This window comes from Myotis yumanensis, unplaced genomic scaffold (assembly GCF_028538775.1).
Source record: "Myotis yumanensis isolate MYYU_CA2020_CCGP unplaced genomic scaffold, mMyoYum1.0.hap1 SCAF_2, whole genome shotgun sequence".
Classification (NCBI taxonomy): domain Eukaryota; kingdom Metazoa; phylum Chordata; class Mammalia; order Chiroptera; family Vespertilionidae; genus Myotis; species Myotis yumanensis.
In genome coordinates this window covers 7,264,615-7,284,027 of record NW_027223753.1, presented here as the reverse complement: position 1 = coordinate 7,284,027, position 19,413 = coordinate 7,264,615, and the positions used below count along the sequence as shown (strand labels likewise).

Below are 19,413 nucleotides of genomic sequence, written 5' to 3'. Positions count from 1 at the left end.
AAACCATGTGTGTTATTATATACAACGAAATATAACAGTGAAAATAAATTAAATGCAATCACATGTAATAAATCTGAATGAATCTTATTAACACAGTGACCAAAGAAAGCAAGTCATAGCTCAGCCGATGTGGCCCAGTGATTGAGTATTGACCTATGAACCAGGGCACATGGTTCAATTCCGTCAGGGCACATGCCCAGTTTCAGGCTCAATCCAGTGGGGAAGCGGGGGGAGGGCGCAGGAGGCAACCAATCAATGATTCTCTGTCATCATTGATGTTTCTAGCTCTCTCTCCCTCTCCCTTCCTCTCTGAAATCAATAAAAATATATTTTAAAAAAATAGAACTATATTATAATTGTTTTTCTGTGGTTCCCAAACTGCACCAGGACACTGCAGGATGCTGCTGCCCACTCACAAGTAGGCTCACTCATGGCCAGGCCATGTTAAAAGTTTTAGGTAAACATGTCATCTGTCAGACACCGCAAAATGCAAACCACTAGCTTGAGCTAGTTCATATTCAATACTAAATCATGTGATATCCTTTCAATGATGTCTCATCTTTGTGAAGCTAGGTCTTAAGCAGCTGCTGTGACAAAAAGCAAGAACCATGAGAAAGTAAATGCGGAACAGGAAATGAGGGCTGTCATGTCCAATCCAATTCCAAGTTTGAGAAGTTGTGGTTATTTGAGAATGAAATAAAAATACTATTCTTTCACTTATGTGTCATTATTTTTCACACAGCTACTAAGTGTTAGGACATATGTACTTATTTAATTGTTTAGTCTTAATTACTTCGTAAATGGGAAGCCATTAGGTGTTTCTTTTGGCCCAGGATGTGCCATGGAAAGACTCCCAAGACATTAAAGGTGCTAGAAGCAGTTTGGGAATTTCTAATTCTATTTGAAAAAAACCCTCTTTACATATGTTCTTCAGGACCACTTTCCAGTAGAAGAATCCTCACTAAAGTCCTAGAAGGGCCAGAGTCTTAAGTGTTATCATAAATTTCACGAATTGTTTTTAGAGAAAGTTAAAGCAAAGCTTTAAAGGTAACTAGAACACAATACAATGAATAAGAAATATAAGTCTCAGATCACAGCAAGATTTCTATAGATAACCAGCTACATGGAGGACATCAGTAAGCATTAAGTTATCTAATTACCTTTAGTGAAATTTTCCAGGTTTAGCTTTAGAGGCTTAAAAGTTCCACTGATCAGTCCAACTGAAAAGGCAACTTGGAGAAATGAGACGACCTACCGTCTGCCCCTCAATGGCGGCCCGCTGGCGCCCTAGGACGTCCTGCAGCTGAGTGAAGTGCTGGATGAAGGCCACCACCTCCGCCTGGAAGCGCTGGGTGTGCACGTACTGCACCGAGGCCATCTGGAGGCTCACGCGAATGTCGTGCTCCCTCCGCAGCAGAGGGTCGGGCCGTCCATACCTAGAAACGGCAAAAACGTGACTCAAACGGCAGCAAGATACAAGTTAGTATTCGAAGGCAACCTGGATTGAGCTAGGGGTTTCCCTAGAGAACACACTTAGTGATTAAAATGGAAACCCACATCAAGTTTTACAAAGCGAACTCCAATAATCACTCCCTTTCTGAGCTTCGTTCGGCAAGTGCTGAGAATGTGCAGTAAAAGGCTGGTGTGGGACAGCCAGGGCTATCCACAGGTGGGCAGCTCCAGGCACTCGCTCACTCTGGATTCCAGAACTCCCTCACAAGCCAGCTGTGGTCCAGACCTCTCACCTGGGCCTTTAAGGAAAAGCAATTATTCCTGCTCACTCCGTTCTAGCAACGACTGTGACAATATGGGTTTAAAAGATAATAAAAATAAGACATGAAACAATGTGTAAGAAAACTGGGCAACCAAACCAATGTTCCTGGGGAAAACTCTTCTGGAGGCAGAAAGAAGTCTTATTTTAACTCCAGTGAAATGTAGGCCAAAGAGGCTTAGCACCTACATTCCAAGACAAATGAGAAAACCTTACTAATGATTTTGAATTTACGGGAGTATGAAGCATGGTGTCATAATAATAAATCAATACACAGGATACAGGCACTGGGGAAAGGATCTCGCATTAGCTAAGCACCTATTCTGGGACAGACAGAGAATTAAGAGTTTTATATTCATTACCTCATTTATTACAGAACCACACCCCTGCGCCAGGTAACAACAGAAACTAATCCACCTAATGCTCAGTACAGTAGGACATACTCCCCTTGAAAATGGAAGAAAAAGTTCCCAGGTATCTTTAGAAACAGGTTTTCTCAGTTCTGGTTGAACATCAGAATCACTATGGCAAGTTGGGGGGCGGGGAGGACTGAGCATACCCTACACCAAAATATTAGGGGGTATAGCTGGATATTTATATTTTCTAACAGCTTCCCAAAAGGTTGAAAAACCACCATTTTAAACTTTCTGCCTTTTAATAACTATGTAGGCCTAAAGATGCCTTCTAAATTCCAAAACTGAAAAGATTCAATATAGATTGTTTCTACAGAAAAAAATGCACCATGTAATTTAACACCTATATCTTCAACAACTTTCTCAGGCTGCAATCATTCTAGAATGTTTACAGCTTGATGGAAACTGATCTTAGTCCCTCAACATTTGGAGAGGAAAACAGATGCACTGAGATGAAATGAGTTGCCTAAGATCACATAACCAGTTAGTGGGAGAGCAGCATGAGCCCAGGGATTTTAGTAATCAGAAGTATTTCAATCATGCCCATCTGTTTATGAAACCTGAGGAGCCCACGTCAGCACAGATCCATTTCAATAGGAATCAGGATTCCTCACCACTAGATCATACCAGTTCTATGTAAGAAGGTAAATTTTTTAAGTCTTTTCTTCATTGATTAGTCAACACGAGTTTGAAAGAGCCAGCAATAATGACAAAATGTCTAGTGAGAAAGATGGAGGTTTTTACTTAAAAGTCTGGAAGATGAGTGCTTCTTCCCCACTGGTGGTGAACCGCTCCCTGTAGAACTCCCCGTGGGCTGTGAGGTCACTCAGAGACAGGCTTCCGATGCTGCCCTGCAAGGCCAGGTCTCCTTCTAGGGATGTGAGATTAGAACACGTTACGTACCCTTTTTTGTCACACACCTTCAATGTGTCTGAAACAAAAACTGACACGCACATGCCTCTGACTTCCCACCATTTAATCAAACTACCTGGCAAAAACAAATGTTTGCATCCCAACACACCCAGAAAAAATGTTTCATGCAACGTTTCAAGTAGTCTCAGTGCAAAAGTCCGAAGGGGACTGAAATGACACAGCAACATCACACTTGAACATTTGCAACAGGAAAGAAATAAAACTAAATGTGTACACAATTTAAAGAGAAAAGCATTTTACAACTACAGATAGGAGCATGATCCATTCTGAGAGTAGGCTCCTAATTAGAATTAGTGAAATATCCTCAGTTCTATTCATTGTACTATGGATAAAAAAATGAAAAAGGAAGTATTAGACATGTGTCAGGTATTCAAGCAACCTTAAGTGGATTTTGGCATGATTTAATAAAAAAATAAATAAAAACAGCATTAATGAGATAGACACTAAAGACTGACACTGCAGCAGCAGGGCCCCTGGAAGGTGGGCAGAAAGAAGGATGCTGAAACTCGGGCATTTGAGCAGTGAACCTCTACTGAGTCATTCTCAACAGGGGGTGAATAGTAAAAAGAAATATGCTGAACTGTTGCTTCTGTAAAATTTTATCATCATAATCAGCAATATAAAACTAACCCACCGCTGCTCACAGCCCCACCCACCTGCCGCTGCTTGCCATGTTCACTGCCCCACCCACCCGCCGCCCGCCTTGCTGTGATCGGAGCCTGTGGGCTGTGGGGGAGGAACCAAGAGGTGCTCAATGCACCTCATGGTGACTGGTCGTGTGATCAGCCTGGTCATCATGGACACTGGCTTTTTATATATATAGGTGACCAGTTCAGCTCCCAATGAGTCAAAAGCACATACTAATTTTTTATTCTTTTTTTTTTTAATATATTTTATTGATTTTTTACAGAGAGGAAGGGAGAGAGATAGAGAGTCAGAAACATCGATGAGAGAGAAACATCGATCAGCCGCCTCCTGCACATCTCCCACTGGGGATGTGCCCGTAACCCAGGTACATGCCCTTGACCGGAATCGAACCTGGGACCTTTCAGTCCGCAGGCCGACGCTCTATCCACTGAGCCAAACCGGTTTCGGCTAATTTTTTATTCTTAATTTCCTCAAAGGAATACCCAAGCTTCTCCAATTTTAAAGAACTATCTCTGCTAGGCATCTTTTAGACACTGATTTATATCAGGCAAAAACACCTCAATTTCAGTTCATTCCTCCCCCAAAAGACATTCTTGTTTTTAACTACAGGGTCAACATTTGAGCCTGGTAGTCATCCATATTCCATTACCTAGTCCTTAAGGAAGGAATAGTTTCTTATTCACTGTGGAGATCCCTACTATTTAAAATTTGATGTAGCTGATCACAGTTTTTCTATAAGAATTGCAACTTACAGAGTCCCACTGGAAAGAATGCCAGGGCCCTGGCCGGGTGGTTCAGTTGGTTGGAGTGTCATCCCGTACACCAAAAGGTTTCAGGTTTAATCCCTGATCATACGGGGGCAACCGATAGATGTTTCTCTCTCACATCAATGTTTTTCTCTCTCTCTCTCTCTACTATCAGTAAAAACATATCCTCAGGTGAGGGTTTAAAAAAAAAAAAAGAATGCCAGGTTTGCTACAATATCCTCCTGCCTAAAATCATACCCCCTATTGGTAACTCCCCCTCTTTACTGCAATAGATCGAATGAACATATGCCCTAGTTTCCCAGAAACAGCCTGTTACACACCAGGTGTAATTAGCGAATAATCGTTCCCCAGATGTAATCATTAGTAATGCCTCCTTTCACTCTCAAAAATGTCCCAGTTTAGACAAAAAATTACATAATCACCAGATAGAGTTTGTTAACACATTGCGTACCGCTCCGGAGTTTTCGCGTGTTTCGCGCACCATCTGTTAAGGACCGCTCGTGAGTGTTCTCGTTTTTCACGCCCATGGAAAAAGGAGCAAATCTAGATACTTATGTAAATTTTGTTTGGTCCCTCTTCATAGAGGAAAATGTTTTACGCAGTACCATACGTTAAAAAAGTACTAGGAACTTTAATTGCTTAATTGTTTTTGTAAATAAAAATGTTATAATTATTGAAAAACAACACCTAAAGTGCATTATGATGATTTAAATAACATGCAGTTTGCCCAAAAACGTGTGGTCCCTGGCGTATGTCTTAGAGATTTCTATGCGGTACACAATGTGTTAAAACCACAGACACCAGGGCTCCATCCCAACCTACTGAATCAGATTCTTGAGATGGGGGCGGGAGGGGGGTAACTGTGCCAGACACCTGCATTTTTAACAAGATGAGCAGATGATTCTCATCCATAAGGAAGCATCTGAGAATCACTGTCATAAACCATGGCCAGGCCTATAAGCGCAATCAAGCCATTGATTCCACACCTTACTCATCATGTGAGGACAATTAGATTTGTGAGCAAGATGTTCAAATTCTTAACAGATTTTGCAAGTTTGATTTTTCCCCACTTACCAATCATTTCCAGGTGTGCCACTAATTTGGACACATTTGCTTTAGCAAGCTCACTGGTGGTCTTATTCAGCACGAGAGAGAGTGAATGAACCTAAGCACACAGAAGACAAAGTTAGACAAATGTTACTGGGGAGGTGGGGGGGGGAGGGGGGCGGGGAAGGGTGTCCTTTAACAGAACAACAGAACAAAGTCAAGGAAGAAGCAGAAAGGTAAAACTTCAAATTGATGCCAATTTCATTTCAGCTTTCTTCAGCCAGTCAAACCACAATCTAAGGACTAAGGAGAGAGCTGATAAGATAGGAACTCAAAGGGGCAATCTACAACCCAAGCTCTGCAGTGTCTTCTCTATGGCTGCTTGTCTATGCTGTCACCACCTGAACCCTCTATCTTAGCATGAATTGGAGCATCACTAAAAGTGGGACAACCAGATGTCTTATACCTCCTGGCATAAAGTAATAGGATGTACTCAGCACCACCTAAAAAATGTTTTTACCAAAAACTCAAACCTGAATCTGATCAAGTCTCTAGAACTAACTTCCATTTCTAAAATTAGAAGGTAAAAGAATCAAATGGCAAATCCGAGATGTGGGACACCCTACAGCACACTAACCCAGTTTCTACAAGTCAACTGCATGGGGGGAATAAAGGAGAAGGAAAACTGGCTTAATTAACAGATTTCAGAGACATGACAGCAACTGTAACATGTGAACCTTATTTGAATCTCCATTCAAAAGATTCAAACGTCCTTTTCATTCTCCTCATTTTGTAGATGAGGAAACTATGGCTCAGAAAAGCAAAGTATTCCACTGAATTGTAGACCTCAAAGGAAAGACATGAAGCTTCTTAAATCGTTCATTCCTCTACAATGCACAAGTAAACGAGCATTTTTGAGAAAACAAGGGAATACGTAGTACCAAGAAATTCTTGCTAAGGTAGTTAGATGTAACAATGCATTGTAGTTATATTTTAAAAGTCTGTATTTTTCAGGAATGAAGACTGAAGTTTGTAGAGATGAAATGATATCTAGAATCTGCTTTAAATAATTCAGCAAAGAGAAAAAAGGAGAAAAGTAAATGTGATGATTCCCACAGGTTTTGGTACATGGGCATTCATTATACTACTAGAGGCCCGTTGCACAAAATTCATGTATAGGTAGGGTCCCCAGGTCTGGCCAGCAATCAGGGCCAATAGGGGCCTTCTGGCTGCCAACCAGGGCCTCCCTTCATTCTACGCCGCCCCCTGGTGGTCAGCACATGTCATAGCAAGCGATCGAATTCCCGGTCTCCCAGTCAAACTCCCCAGGGGAAACTTTGCATATTAGCCTTTTATATATATAGACTAGAGGCCTGTTGCACAAAGAGATTCGTGCAATAGGCCTTCCTTTCCCCTGGCTGCTGGCACCGGTTTTCCTCCGGCACCTGGCACCCAGGCCTTTGCTCTGGCCGGGCTACAGCTGGAGCCAGCCCCACGGCCGTGAGACTTTCACTGCTCCACCAGCCCCGGGGCTGTCAGGCTTCGCTCCACCGCTTGGAGTCTATGTATGCAAATTAACCACCATCTTTGTTAGGTTAATTTGCATACTCTCCTGATTGGCTGGTTAGCGTAGCAAAGGTATGGTCAATTTACATGTTTGTCTATTATTAGGTAAGAAGATTCTCTCAGTTTGTGATATATTTGAAAATCTTTACATTAAAAATTTTTTTTAAGTTCTTATTCTAAAAAAGTCTATTTTTGAGGGGCAGTTATCTAGTCCTGTTGTCTTATGAAACCAGCTACATCTGTTATCTTAATTAGATGATGGAAGATGAGAAAACTGAGGCTCAAAGGAACTAAGTAATTCCACTGAATTATACAAACCAAAGAAAGTTTTTTAAACCGTTTACTTTCCCTGCCTCCAGATGGGATTTACACTCAAACCTTTTCTAAGCCATTGTCTACCCTTTTGTAACAGATATACTGTGGGGCCTTGACTTATGAGTTTAATTCGTTCCGAGACCGAGCTCATTAAGGAACTCATTAAGGAGCTCATTAACTCAAATTACTTTATCAACTCAATGCAAAAAATCGGCCGAGAGACAGCTGGTATCTCAAAAAACTCATTAGTCGGGACACTCGTAAGTCAAGGCCCCACTGTATATAGCTCCCCTGCCAGTGGATCTATTTTCTAGAGTAAATGCACGATGATCGCATTTCAATAAACAAACTAACATTCTTAGAACTTCAAGGAGTGAAAGGGAGCTGATACCTTGAGATCCAGCTTGGTGTTAACTGGATCCTGAAGTTCAGGCTCTGGCAGAGCATTTGCTTCTGACTTCACGTTTTGTAGAATATCCTCGGGCATAGGTACCTTCATTGCATGGTTGTCTGCAGTGGAACCAATTCCAAAAAAATCTAGTATCACAACCCAAGTTTGCAGTGTGATGAGCACATCCAAGCAGTTAAAATCAACATCAATGCTCCGGTTAATTCGGTTGTAAATGGAAGAGAATTCTGGGTGTTTCTTATCCACTAAGAATATATTGATGTGGACCAAGGAATCATCAAATTTACTCTTTCCAGCAAGTGTCTTGGGCTCATCTACTGTTGGAGAAGGAGGTGGGGTCAAGGGACAGTCCTGGTCTTGGACTTCCTTTGGCTTCTTCTTGGATGCCGAGGTAGGTCTCTGATACAGCTGAAAGACATTAGGAGCTTCTTCCATGTGGGAAGGCAGAGAGCGAGGCATGTCAGGATACTCCACATTGGATATCGAAGGGCAAGACTGAGAGAGATATTCTTTTTGTGCTAAACTTGATGGCTTAGGGGCTCCCCGAGACACCATCAGGTTCTTATATTTAGAATCCGGATTTTTCTCCAATAAGTCTTCCATCAGCAGAGAACGCAGGGCAATCTGAATGGATAAGGTCTGAGGATGGTCTTTATTGAATTCCACCTCAAAATCCTGAAACTTTAAGCTCACAAGCCCCTGGGCCCCCAAGGTCAGATCACCACTTAGCTGAACTTGAAGCTCTGATATACAAAAGTTGGCTTGAATCTGGGTAAAAGATTTGACCTCCTTCACAGACAAGGACTTCTGAGAAGAGTTAGAAAGGCTGGAGTGGCTGAACAATCCATTCTCCTTCCTTTCAAGGGAAGGTTCTCCACAGGTACTGAGGGAAGGCAGAGGAGAGTTAGGGCAAGGTGAGGAGGCGGCACTGACTGGAAACTTATTCAGGTCTTCATTATACACGAGATTGTCCAGCGTTTGTAAAACCTGCTCATACACATGCTTCGCTAACACCACCTGTATGCAAAGAGAAAAAAATCAGTTATTCTGTTACCATTATTAATTGCACTCAGCTGCACTGCCCAAAAATTACCCAAGTTGCCTTTTATGGGTTTCCAAAGAGGTTATAAATCAGTTGATGGCAAGAACTTTCTTTGTTTCTTTTCTGTCCTTACCTCACTCTGACCCTGTCTATTCAAAGGGCCTCCCCCAGTACCTCATGGAATAACCAATACACAATAAGTGTTCAATAAGTGCAACTGGTTGTAGGCCTGAATCACTCTTCCTAACCACACGAAAACAACTGCAGAAACTGAAGGGAATGCTGCTACAAGTCCAACGTGGTGATACCACAGGGCTGAGAAACAAGATTCATGGTTCTAAAACCACTGATCATCACCAAGCATCATAAGCACCTGTGTTTACCGCTAAACAAATACAGAGTGCTCTTTAATGGTAATAGTAATGATCTATTACTACCTATGTTTCCTTTCTCCCTTATTTTGTTTTTAATTACAATTTCTCATTTAAAATACTTTCAAGCAAGTTTTTTATTTACTTAAGAGCAATTTTTTAACAGAGGAATTCCAAGCAGATATAAAAATGATAGAATTAGAAAGTTATCATTTTGTAACCCCTAATTAAATAATTTATCCCATCACAGTTCATCCGTGTAGAATAATCTCTTCTATGAATGAATGAATGAGAATTTTGCAATGAAGGGATCAGGTTCCTGCCACCGGAACACAATCACCAATCTTAGCATCACTGAGGGACAACCAAACATTACATGTCTCCTGACACAATGCACTATGAAGCCCACGGCACTACCTCTGAAGTGTCTGGCCGAAACAAAACAAAACAACAAAAATGAACCTGAATCCAGTTAAATCTGTAGAGTTAAGTTACAGTTTACAGGAAATGTGGGGGGACAAGTTAAGTAACACCCCAAACAAACAGCTAATCCAGAATGTGGGACATTCTACAGGGCAACTGACCTGGTTTTCACAACAAAATAATAGCCTGGGGGGAAAATGAGAGGGAACCTAAATTAATAGAGACCTACAAATGCAACGTGCAGACCTTGTCTGGACCCTGATTTGAACAAGCCTAAAGTGAAAAGACATTTTTGAAAAATGGATTAAAATTTAATGATGCTAAGAAATCCTCATTTATTTCACCAGACATGATAACATTATTGTAGGTGTGTCAAAAATGTATGTAGTCTGTAGAGATACATTCCAAAAATATAGATAAAAATGGCATGAGGTCTGGGATTTGCCTTAAAATCTGAGTGATGGGTGCATAAGGTTCATTAGATATTCTAGTTTTGTGTATGTTTAAAGTTTTTCATAATAAGATATTTTAAATTACTTAAAATTATTTTTAATAATTTAAAATCATTTGTAATAAAGAATATCATCAAAAACTATAGTAAAGCAATAATAACTATAAGAATAAGTCAATATAATTCAACAGAATTAACATTATGTGCTAGATTTAAGATGAAAATGCAGAGAAAAGCTTTGGGGACAGTTCTATCACCCAAAGACTTATATTCAAGAACCACTGATATGAAAAAGTACACACCTTCTGTTAGCACTCCTGACAGACTGATGACCAATTACTGCCCAAGCCTAGGATCCACTGTCCTAAGATCCTGCCTGTCCTTGCTGTTTTATAATGTTATGCTCTTTTCTCTCATCCCTATGAAAGCAGGAAAAATTACACTTTTAAAGGAAAAGGGATGATAAATGTATGTACACACACACACATAAGAAATCCCCATCCAGGCCCATTTCATTTCAAAGTGGGCAAGACTAATTCTAATTCTCCCTTAAAGGATCTGTCAACAGCTTAGATATCATCAGATTATTTTATAGGCTGGGCCAAGTATGCCAGAGTGAGACAAGAATTATGTCCTCCTGGGAAAGAGACACTGACTTTTTAAGCAATAATTTTCCTCGTTTCTGAATGGCAATGGAATTCAGGATCTGCCCTCTTCCTCTATAAAATACACCCCTCCTCCACAAGAAGACGGCTGGTAAGACTGATTCCCCAGGGATAAAAGGACACACTAAAAGGACTCCATGTTGACTAGGACAAGTTATCAATACTGATAACTTTAAGATGATATCTCCTTGAATTTATAGATTTTCCTTCCAATAGTTTATATATAGTATGAAAATATATAAATATATATATTCTAAATATAAAATAGGTGACTGTAACTGTCTGGACATGAAAATTAACAAGGTATTTACCTGAACTGGATTGACAAACTTCCCTTCGATCTTCATGATGCTAGAAGTTCCCAGGTCATCTGGACTAAGGGAGAAAGTCAGTTCAGATTCTCTCTCTATAGGGATCTTCTCCAGTCTAAACTGAATGGTGGTGTTGTTCAGGATGTGAAAGGCTGGCATGAGAGAGGAAATGACAGTCTGAAAACACTATTACATACTGCGTTATCGCTGATTAAGAGCAGGATATAGGAAATAGAGCAGGAGGTCCATGATTGAATACAAACTTTGATGACTATCCCAAGATCAAAACTCAAAGCAAGCAGAGGCACAAGATCAATTTATACACAAAAAGAAACAATATTTTCACCACAGGCTCCATTTGGTGGCTTCAAAATACGATGTGGTGAACATGAATCCAGGCAAGGGTTTACAATAAGCTTCTCGTAGCCCCGAGCTGGCATTTTTCAAACCAACTTGCTCATCCTTACCCAGCTTTCAGACATAGATGGATTCCTCTTAATGGGCCCAAATCAGAATCGGGACAATACAAGGTTCTAAGCGAACAGCTTTTATACCAAGCAGAGAAAGCAATCGTTGGGTAAGCATGTAAATAATCCGTGAATTAACATCTGAGAAGCACAGAGGAAGCATTCCTCAAAGGCATTCCTTTCTTCACCAATGAATAAGCCTGCTCCAGGGCTTACCTGACTTCTGAGGATGCCAAGACCAACAGATTGAACTGTTTGGTTTTAGCATATCAGATTGGGAACACAAATACAGGCATATTACTCCTAGAACCCTGAACCAACCCATTACAAAAGATGGCAGGACACTTTTAAAAAGAGGACATAACATCCACAGGCTAAATTTCAGATTCTTATTATGTCAATCCCTCTAGCTGCCTTGGACTACGATATTTAACTAGGAAATACCTACAGCTTAGAAATTTAAAAAGCAGATGTATTTGACCAAATTAAACAGTACTTTTCATCGAATCCACTCCTGAAACATCCCTATATATAAGTACTCACCCAATTTCAAAGGAGGCCACTTTAAAAAATTCTTATTTCACCAAATATGGCATTGGATGGAAAAGCCGAAAACATATCAACCTAATATGAAGCATTCTATTAAAATTCCAGTGTGATTTCTTAAACAGTAACTGGGGATAATTCGAAAAAAAAAGGTTTTTGTTGTTGTTTTAAGCAAAGTATACATGAGCTGGGTTTGGAATCTATAATAATAAACGTGTAATATGCTAATTAGACCGGACGACCTTCCAGAGGAAGACGGAACTGCGAGGGAAGCCCAGGTCCCGGGCGCCAGAGAGAAGCTGGTGCAGGCAGCCAGGGGAAGGAAGGCCTACTCTTGCACGAATTTCATGCGTCGGGCCTCTAGCCTTTAAATAAAATGAGACATGATTAATACTCCTCACCTTGACCTCTATGCAAAGATTCAAAGAAATCATGTCGGGTGAAATGGGCTTCCTCCTGGCTGTTGGTACTGGCAGACCCAGAGGGAGGGTAAGACGCCCGGCTTACGTCAGACCCAGGACCCTCTCTGCCTGCCAACTGGGTGCAATTCAGAGAGTACAATTTAATGTCTTTGATTTCCACCTGCAGACGGTCGCTTCTGGATTCATCATCTCCTGCCACAAAATTTTGGATGAATATCTGTCCCAAGTGTCCTACCAACAACTCCGGGCTCCCGGGCTTCCGAGGGATAGAAACAACTGGCGATTCAATGTTTATGTTCAAGATTAGCTTTACAGTGTCGGCATGAGAGGCAGCTGGGCTAAACCCATAGATCTCATTGTCTTCCAAGCTAAAGGATTCCCGCGTCTTCCTTGGAGTTTCGAAGAGTGACACCATCTCACTGTACTCGGCTGTCTTGGTAGCGAGCACGGTGGTGACTTTGGTGGCTGCGCTTTTCAGCATACTTCGAAAATTCTCCTCCAGTTCATCCATGGACAATGTCAACTCCTTCAAAAATTTAGCAGAGTGGTTATAATGCAGGGAAGCCATCTTGAGGTTGAGAAAACATTCCTGCTTCGATTTCTCCACAAATGTGAAACTCAACGCTTCATGGAGGGTTGCCTCTTCCATTCTGACAAATACAGATTCAAAGTAACTGATATCGCTGACGATATTTTCATAGCCCATGGAATTCCCGATACTGACAACATATTGGTTCTTAATATTATCTTGTGTCAAATCCATAAGCTGCAAACAACCGAGAGAACCATTCATGTCAAACGTGCTCCCCATTGAGACGTTGACTTTGGTGCCACCTATACTAGCAGTCGCAATTTTTCTGCCATATTTCTCTCCATTCGCCATTCCCACCGTCCGGAGGAGCAGTAAGTTAAGTCGGTGGATCTCCACTGCAACCTCGGTGTTTTGTTCGTATGTAGCTTGGTAAGTTTCTTCTTCCCTAAAGCTTCTTTCAAAGTCAGTCATTAAAGGCTGGGGACTCAAATCATCCTTTTCCTTGGGAAAGGATTTCTGAAGAAAACCAATCAGCTCCACAATTGTCTCTGGATTTAGAATAATATCCAAGTTATTTACCTGCAATGAAATCACCTGGAGAGTGCTATCCAGATTCATTGATGGGCACTCTGAACTCACAAACTGATACTCCAATTTAATGAGGGACTCCTGTTCTTTGGTGAGAACTCTGTCAAGTGAGACGCTCGCCGCTGACGGGTCGCTCACAGTGACAACATTAGTGAAGGGGGCCACATTGGATCCAGAGACAGGAGACTGGGACCTGCTAGCCCGGAGGCTTCCTGTGGGGATATCAAAGCTCAAGTTCTTGTGTGACGCCATCAAAAGGTCAAAATCTGCACCATATGTCTGCATGGTGTCCACCAGGAGCAAACCGTGAACAGTCAGGGAGACTTCGGCATCGTAAGGCCTCTTCACAAAGTGAGCGTTGGTCCCAAACACCTTGAGCACGGAAATGTACTGGCCATTGCTCTCCACACCAAGCTGCATACAGTTCACTTTAAACTCGGCCAGGAGGAGCTGTGACTCCACCAGAACCTCCCGGGTGTGCTGCTCCAACATCACGATGCTCTGGGTTAAATTCATTACAGAGTCTTGCAAAGTTCCCCGAGGACCCTCTTGGGGGAAAATCTTCTCTTTGATCAGAGAGTCAGAAGTCTTCATTTCTGGCATGGTGAGGAGAGCGAAGCAATTCTTTAGGGCGGATATTTTATCTTCATTGATGTGTATCTTTAAGTCAGGCAGGTTACCTGAGAGCACGGCTCCGGGGTACTTGGGATCTGAAGTATAAATCAATCGGCGTTCTAACTGTAGGTGAACATTGAATTTCTCGACCACGTGGGTTGGCCCCACATCAATATCCTGGACATGCTTCCAATTGTCCTTCACTCGTCCCACCATGATCTGGAGGTCCATAAACGACAGGGAGTACCTCTCATACATCTTTGTGCTCAATAGATGTGCTTGGAGCTGCTCTTCGCTGATAGAAAATGGAGGTGTTTTCTCCTCATTGCTGCTGCTCGTCTCGGGGGGTGGGGTGTTAGGAGGTGTGGCAAGAGGGGTCATATACTCGTCATCACTAAACTGATTCTCTTCAGAGGCTGACTCATCCACACTCTTCCTCTTGGAGTCATCTGCAGGTAAAAAAAAGAGGATTCTAAGTCTATGTCTGCTCTTGCCTTTTTTCCTTTAAGGTAATGATCAAGAGAAGTAGAGAATCAACCAACCCCAATTTAATAAAAATAAATGGACAAAAACTCGAAGCTGATATTCTGTATTTACCATTTTTCTCAGTGTGAACTTACCTATTATTTGGAAATCAAAACGCAAAGAGAAAGTATATGAACATGAGAAAACATAGAGACCTGCTGTATACATAGGGACACATATCGGGGTGCACAAACCAGCAAGCTGCTACCCCAAACTGCATCCACACCATGAGCCACACTGCCCTGAGCTGCTATCGCCAACCCTTTTTACATCACTCTCCACAAGTCTTTGCTTTTCCTGTTTTTGTCTGTGTGTTCATTTTGTTCCCCCCACTAGAATGTTCCAAAAGAACAGAGGCTTCATCTGTCTTACTCAACACAGTATCCCAGCACCCAGATCAGTGCTGCGCAAGCAGTGATTTCTCAATATGTCATGTTCTAGCCCCAGTGTTCACACTCTCTTGTACAGCCGAGCAGAGCTGAGACAACTACAAAAACACACCACTGGGGCCCTGGCCGGTTTACTCAGTGGTTAGAGCGTTGGCCCGAGGACCAAAGGGTCAGGGGTTTGATTCCCAGTCAAGGGCACATATCTCAGTTGCAGTTTCCTCAGCCCTGACAGGAGTGCATGCAGGAGGCAACCAATCAATGTGTCTCTCTCACATCAATGTTTCTCTCTCTTTCCCCCTCCTCCCTCCCTTCAACTCTCTCCAGAAATCAATGGGAAAAATGTCCTTGGGTGAGGATTTAAAAAGAAAAAAACCACTGGGTTTGCTCACCTATGTCCCCATTCCATGTTGTCTTATAAATTCAAGTAGGTGCTTTTTTGTGGTTGCGAGCCTTTTCTTCAGGTCTAATTCCCTTTTAACATTCCCTTTTGCACCAAACTTTACCATTCCTGCTCAAATCATCTACCCTAGTCTTTTTTTTAGGGTTTTCTCAGTGAAGATAAGGTTAAAATTATTTGATAAACTTCCTTAATCTCTCTTACGCCATGAATCCACTCTTTCTTCCCTCCCATCTCAAGATAAAAATGACTATACTGGGGATTTTATAATGGCAACGAAATTACCTTCCATGAGTCTCTCTTTATTTTTTATTTATTTTTAAGTCTTACCCAAGGATATGTTTTTACTGATTTTAGAAAGAGAAGGAGGGAAGAAGAAAGAGAGAGAGAGAGAAAGAGAGAGAGAGAGAGGGAGAGAAACATCAATGTGAGAGAGAAACATTGATTAGTTGCCTCCCTTAGGGACCCCAACTAGGGATCGAACCCATAACCTGGGTAGATGCTGTGCCCTAATTGGGAATCAAACCCTCGACCTTTCGGTATACAGGACAATGTTCCAACCAACTGAACTACACCAGCCAGGGCCAGGAGTCTCTTTTTATATATGTCCCTAATATCTCTAAGTAGATTAAATCTCTAGTCCTGAAATTAAATGCTGAGAAATAATGTTTATTAAAATATAAAATGTTGCCAGGACCGGTTTGGCTCAGTGGATAGAGCGTCGGCCTGCGGACTCAGGGGTCCCGGGTTCGATTCCGGTCAAGGGCATGTACCTTGGTTGCGGGCACATCCCCAGTGGGGGGCGTGCAGGAGGCAGCTGATTGGTGTTTCTCTCTCATCGACGTTTCTAGCTTTCTATCCCTCTCCTTTCCTCTCTGTAGAAAATCAGTAAAACATATAAAAATATATATATATATATATATATAAAATGTTACATAAGAAATACAAATAAAAATCACAATGAGAAAATAAATAAAGTAGATTTTAAAAAGGCCTGGCCGGTGTGGCTCAGTGGTTGAGCATCAACCTATGAACCAGGAGGTCACAGTTAGATTCCCACTCAGGGAACATGCCCAGGTTGTGGGCTCCACCCCCAGTGTGGGGTATGCAGGAGGCAGCCGATCAATGATTCTCTCTCATCATTGATGTTTCTATCTCTCTCTCCCTCTCCTTTCCTCTCTGAAATCAAAAAGAAAAAAACCACAATGAGATACTGTATCACCCATAAAAATGGCTATAATCCAAAAGACAGATAATAACAAGTGTTGGCGAGGATGTAGAGAAATTGGAGCCCTCATACATTGCTAGTAAGAGTCAAATGGTGCAGTCATTTTAGGAAACAATCTGGCAGTTCCTCAAAATGTTTAACTAAAGCCACCATATGACGCAGCCATTCCACATTGAAGTATGCCCGAGAGACTGAAGATAATGTCTACACAACATCTGCCCATAAATGTTCACAGCAGCTTTATTCATAATAGCCAAAAAGTGGGAACAACACAAATGTCCACCAACTGATGAATGGACAAGTAAAATATGGTATGTCATACAAGGAATATGATTCAGCCATTAAGTGGAAATGAAGTACTTATGCATGAAACAACATGATAAACCCTGAAAACACTATGCTAAGTGAAAGAAGCCAGACATAAAAAGCCACCTATTGCATAATTCCGTTCTTATAAACTGTTCAGAACAGACACTCTCTGGGTATCTCAGGAGCATACCCATGCCCCCGCCCCCACTTCTTTCCCCAAAGACATGCATCTCCTAAACGCTAAGGGACCCCATAAGGCTTGCAACCAGGGCAGCAAAGGGCAGTGGCAGTTCATCTCAGACAAACCCCCTGAGCCTGTCCCCAAGACCCCCTTTTCTCTGACTTCTTAGTGAGCCAAAGCAGACCAGCCTGGGCTCATTTCCCCAGACCTTCCTTGTCCCCAGCTTTAATAAACATCCTCTAAAATCCCCCTCCCCCGACCCCACCTCGCCCTATTCAGAACAGGGAAATCCACAGAGATAGAAAAACTAGTAGTTGGAAGGGCCTGGGAGAGGGGGTGATGGAGAGTGACTGCTAATGGGTTTAGGATTTCTTCTTGGGATGATGAAAATGTTCCTTGTCTGGAATTAGGTAACAGTGACAGACGCACAATTCTAGCAATATGCCAAAAACGAATGAATTATACATATTAAAATATATCTCAATAAAGCTGTTATTTTTAAAGTAACAAATGAACTTTGGAGTTTTAAAATGTTAATAAACCTTTTTTTAAGCTTTACTTAAGCATAGACAGATTAACCTACCAAGTTATGTTTTCTTTACTCCCATTCCCACTATACCTTGGGTATTGGTCAGTAGCATTCTTCCTAGATCCACAACAACTAACACAGGATTCTTGAATTTGAAATCATCAGGAAATATCACTTGAGGGGCAGAAATATCTAGTCGTACAGTCCACCGTTTACTGTCCTCCTGTAAAAATAAAATAAACTACAATTAAATAACTTTTAACTACATTGCTGAAACTGAACAGCTTTATAAGTCAGGGCTCAAGCCTTTCTTTAATGTGATGACTGATGGTTAAAGAAAGATCTTGTTCCTAAATCTATATAACTTAGTACTATAAAGTATTGCAGAAATTATGGAACTCAAATAAACATAGAAATCCAAATATTTTTATTTATTCACTAGAGGCCCAGTGCACATTCACCGGTGGGGTCCCTCGGCCTGGTCTGTGGGGATCAGGCTGACACGGGCTCTCCGACATCCCCTGAGGGGTCCTGGATTGCAAGAGGGTGCAGGCCAGGCCAAGGGACCCCACCAGTGCATGATCGGGGCTGGGGAGGGACCACAGGAGGGCTCCAGGGCGTGTCGGGCCCATCTTGCCCAGTCCCAATCGGCCAGACCCCAGCAGCAAGCTAACCTACCATTCGGAGCGTCTGCCCCCTGGTAGTCAGTGTGCATCATAGCAACTGGTTGAACGGTCAAACAGTTGGACACTTAGCATATTAGGCTTTTATTATATAGGACAGACAGTAGTAACTATGGACTTCAAAGTACATTAATGAAAAACATAAGGTTTGACATTTGAAACATATTTAGAAAAACAGAACTCATGAATTTGTCACCTGTTCTTCCCTGCAACTAAAATGGCCTCAATTACACATATGTAATAAAAGCTAATGTGTATGTTATCAAAAAGAAATCTTTATCTAAGAAAATAGGACACTAACTGTAATTTGTGTTGAAACGCACACACAAAGACAGCAAACAGGACTGATTTTCCATCCCATACTATGCACAAACCCTGAAACATTTTACTTAGAACAGTCCTGCCATCCCTTACACCCAACAGGCTCTGCACTGTCCAAAAGAAGCCACACTCTAACTGCGCCATCTACTGCCGCATCTCGGCAGTGCACCTCCATGCTGGAGTTAGGAAACGGAGTTTGGCTGGACTGATGTTTTTGGCTCTCCCTGGCTGACATCCGTGCATCAGCTGGTCACTTAGCCTCACAAAGTGCCCACCACATCCTGGAGTGGAAACGGAGGGGCACATCTGGTTATTTTCCTTCTGGTGACAGTAAGGGAAAAGGGGGTACTCTGAAGTGAAACATTTATAAAATATCAGGTCTAGGAAATGGAACAAAGATGAGTCTTGAGAATGTTCCAAATTTGGTACAAGGAAGAAACATGATCTGGTCACAAACATTCATTTTGATTTTTGATTTTTTAATTCACTAAACTCTGACTGTAAAAGACATAAGATTTTTTTTTTTTTTTGCTAGCTGATAAGGATTTC

General features: G+C 41.8%; 1 protein-coding gene across 3 annotated transcripts in view; it reads right to left on the bottom strand.

Moving 5' to 3' along the window:
• Positions 1-19,413, bottom strand: part of VPS13D (vacuolar protein sorting 13 homolog D) — a 222,375-nt gene that overhangs the window by 173,535 nt on the left and 29,427 nt on the right. For all 3 annotated transcript variants that reach the window (XM_070404108.1, XM_070404109.1, XM_070404110.1), the window contains exons 18-24: positions 17,951-18,083; positions 12,547-14,751; positions 11,133-11,284; positions 7,852-8,886; positions 5,607-5,697; positions 2,929-3,055; positions 1,256-1,436 (exon numbers count right to left, since the gene is read on the bottom strand). In XM_070404108.1, coding sequence (XP_070260209.1) covers positions 1,256-1,436; positions 2,929-3,055; positions 5,607-5,697; positions 7,852-8,886; positions 11,133-11,284; positions 12,547-14,751; positions 17,951-18,083 — 3,924 coding nt within the window. The remainder of the gene's footprint in view (positions 1-1,255; positions 1,437-2,928; positions 3,056-5,606; positions 5,698-7,851; positions 8,887-11,132; positions 11,285-12,546; positions 14,752-17,950; positions 18,084-19,413) is intronic.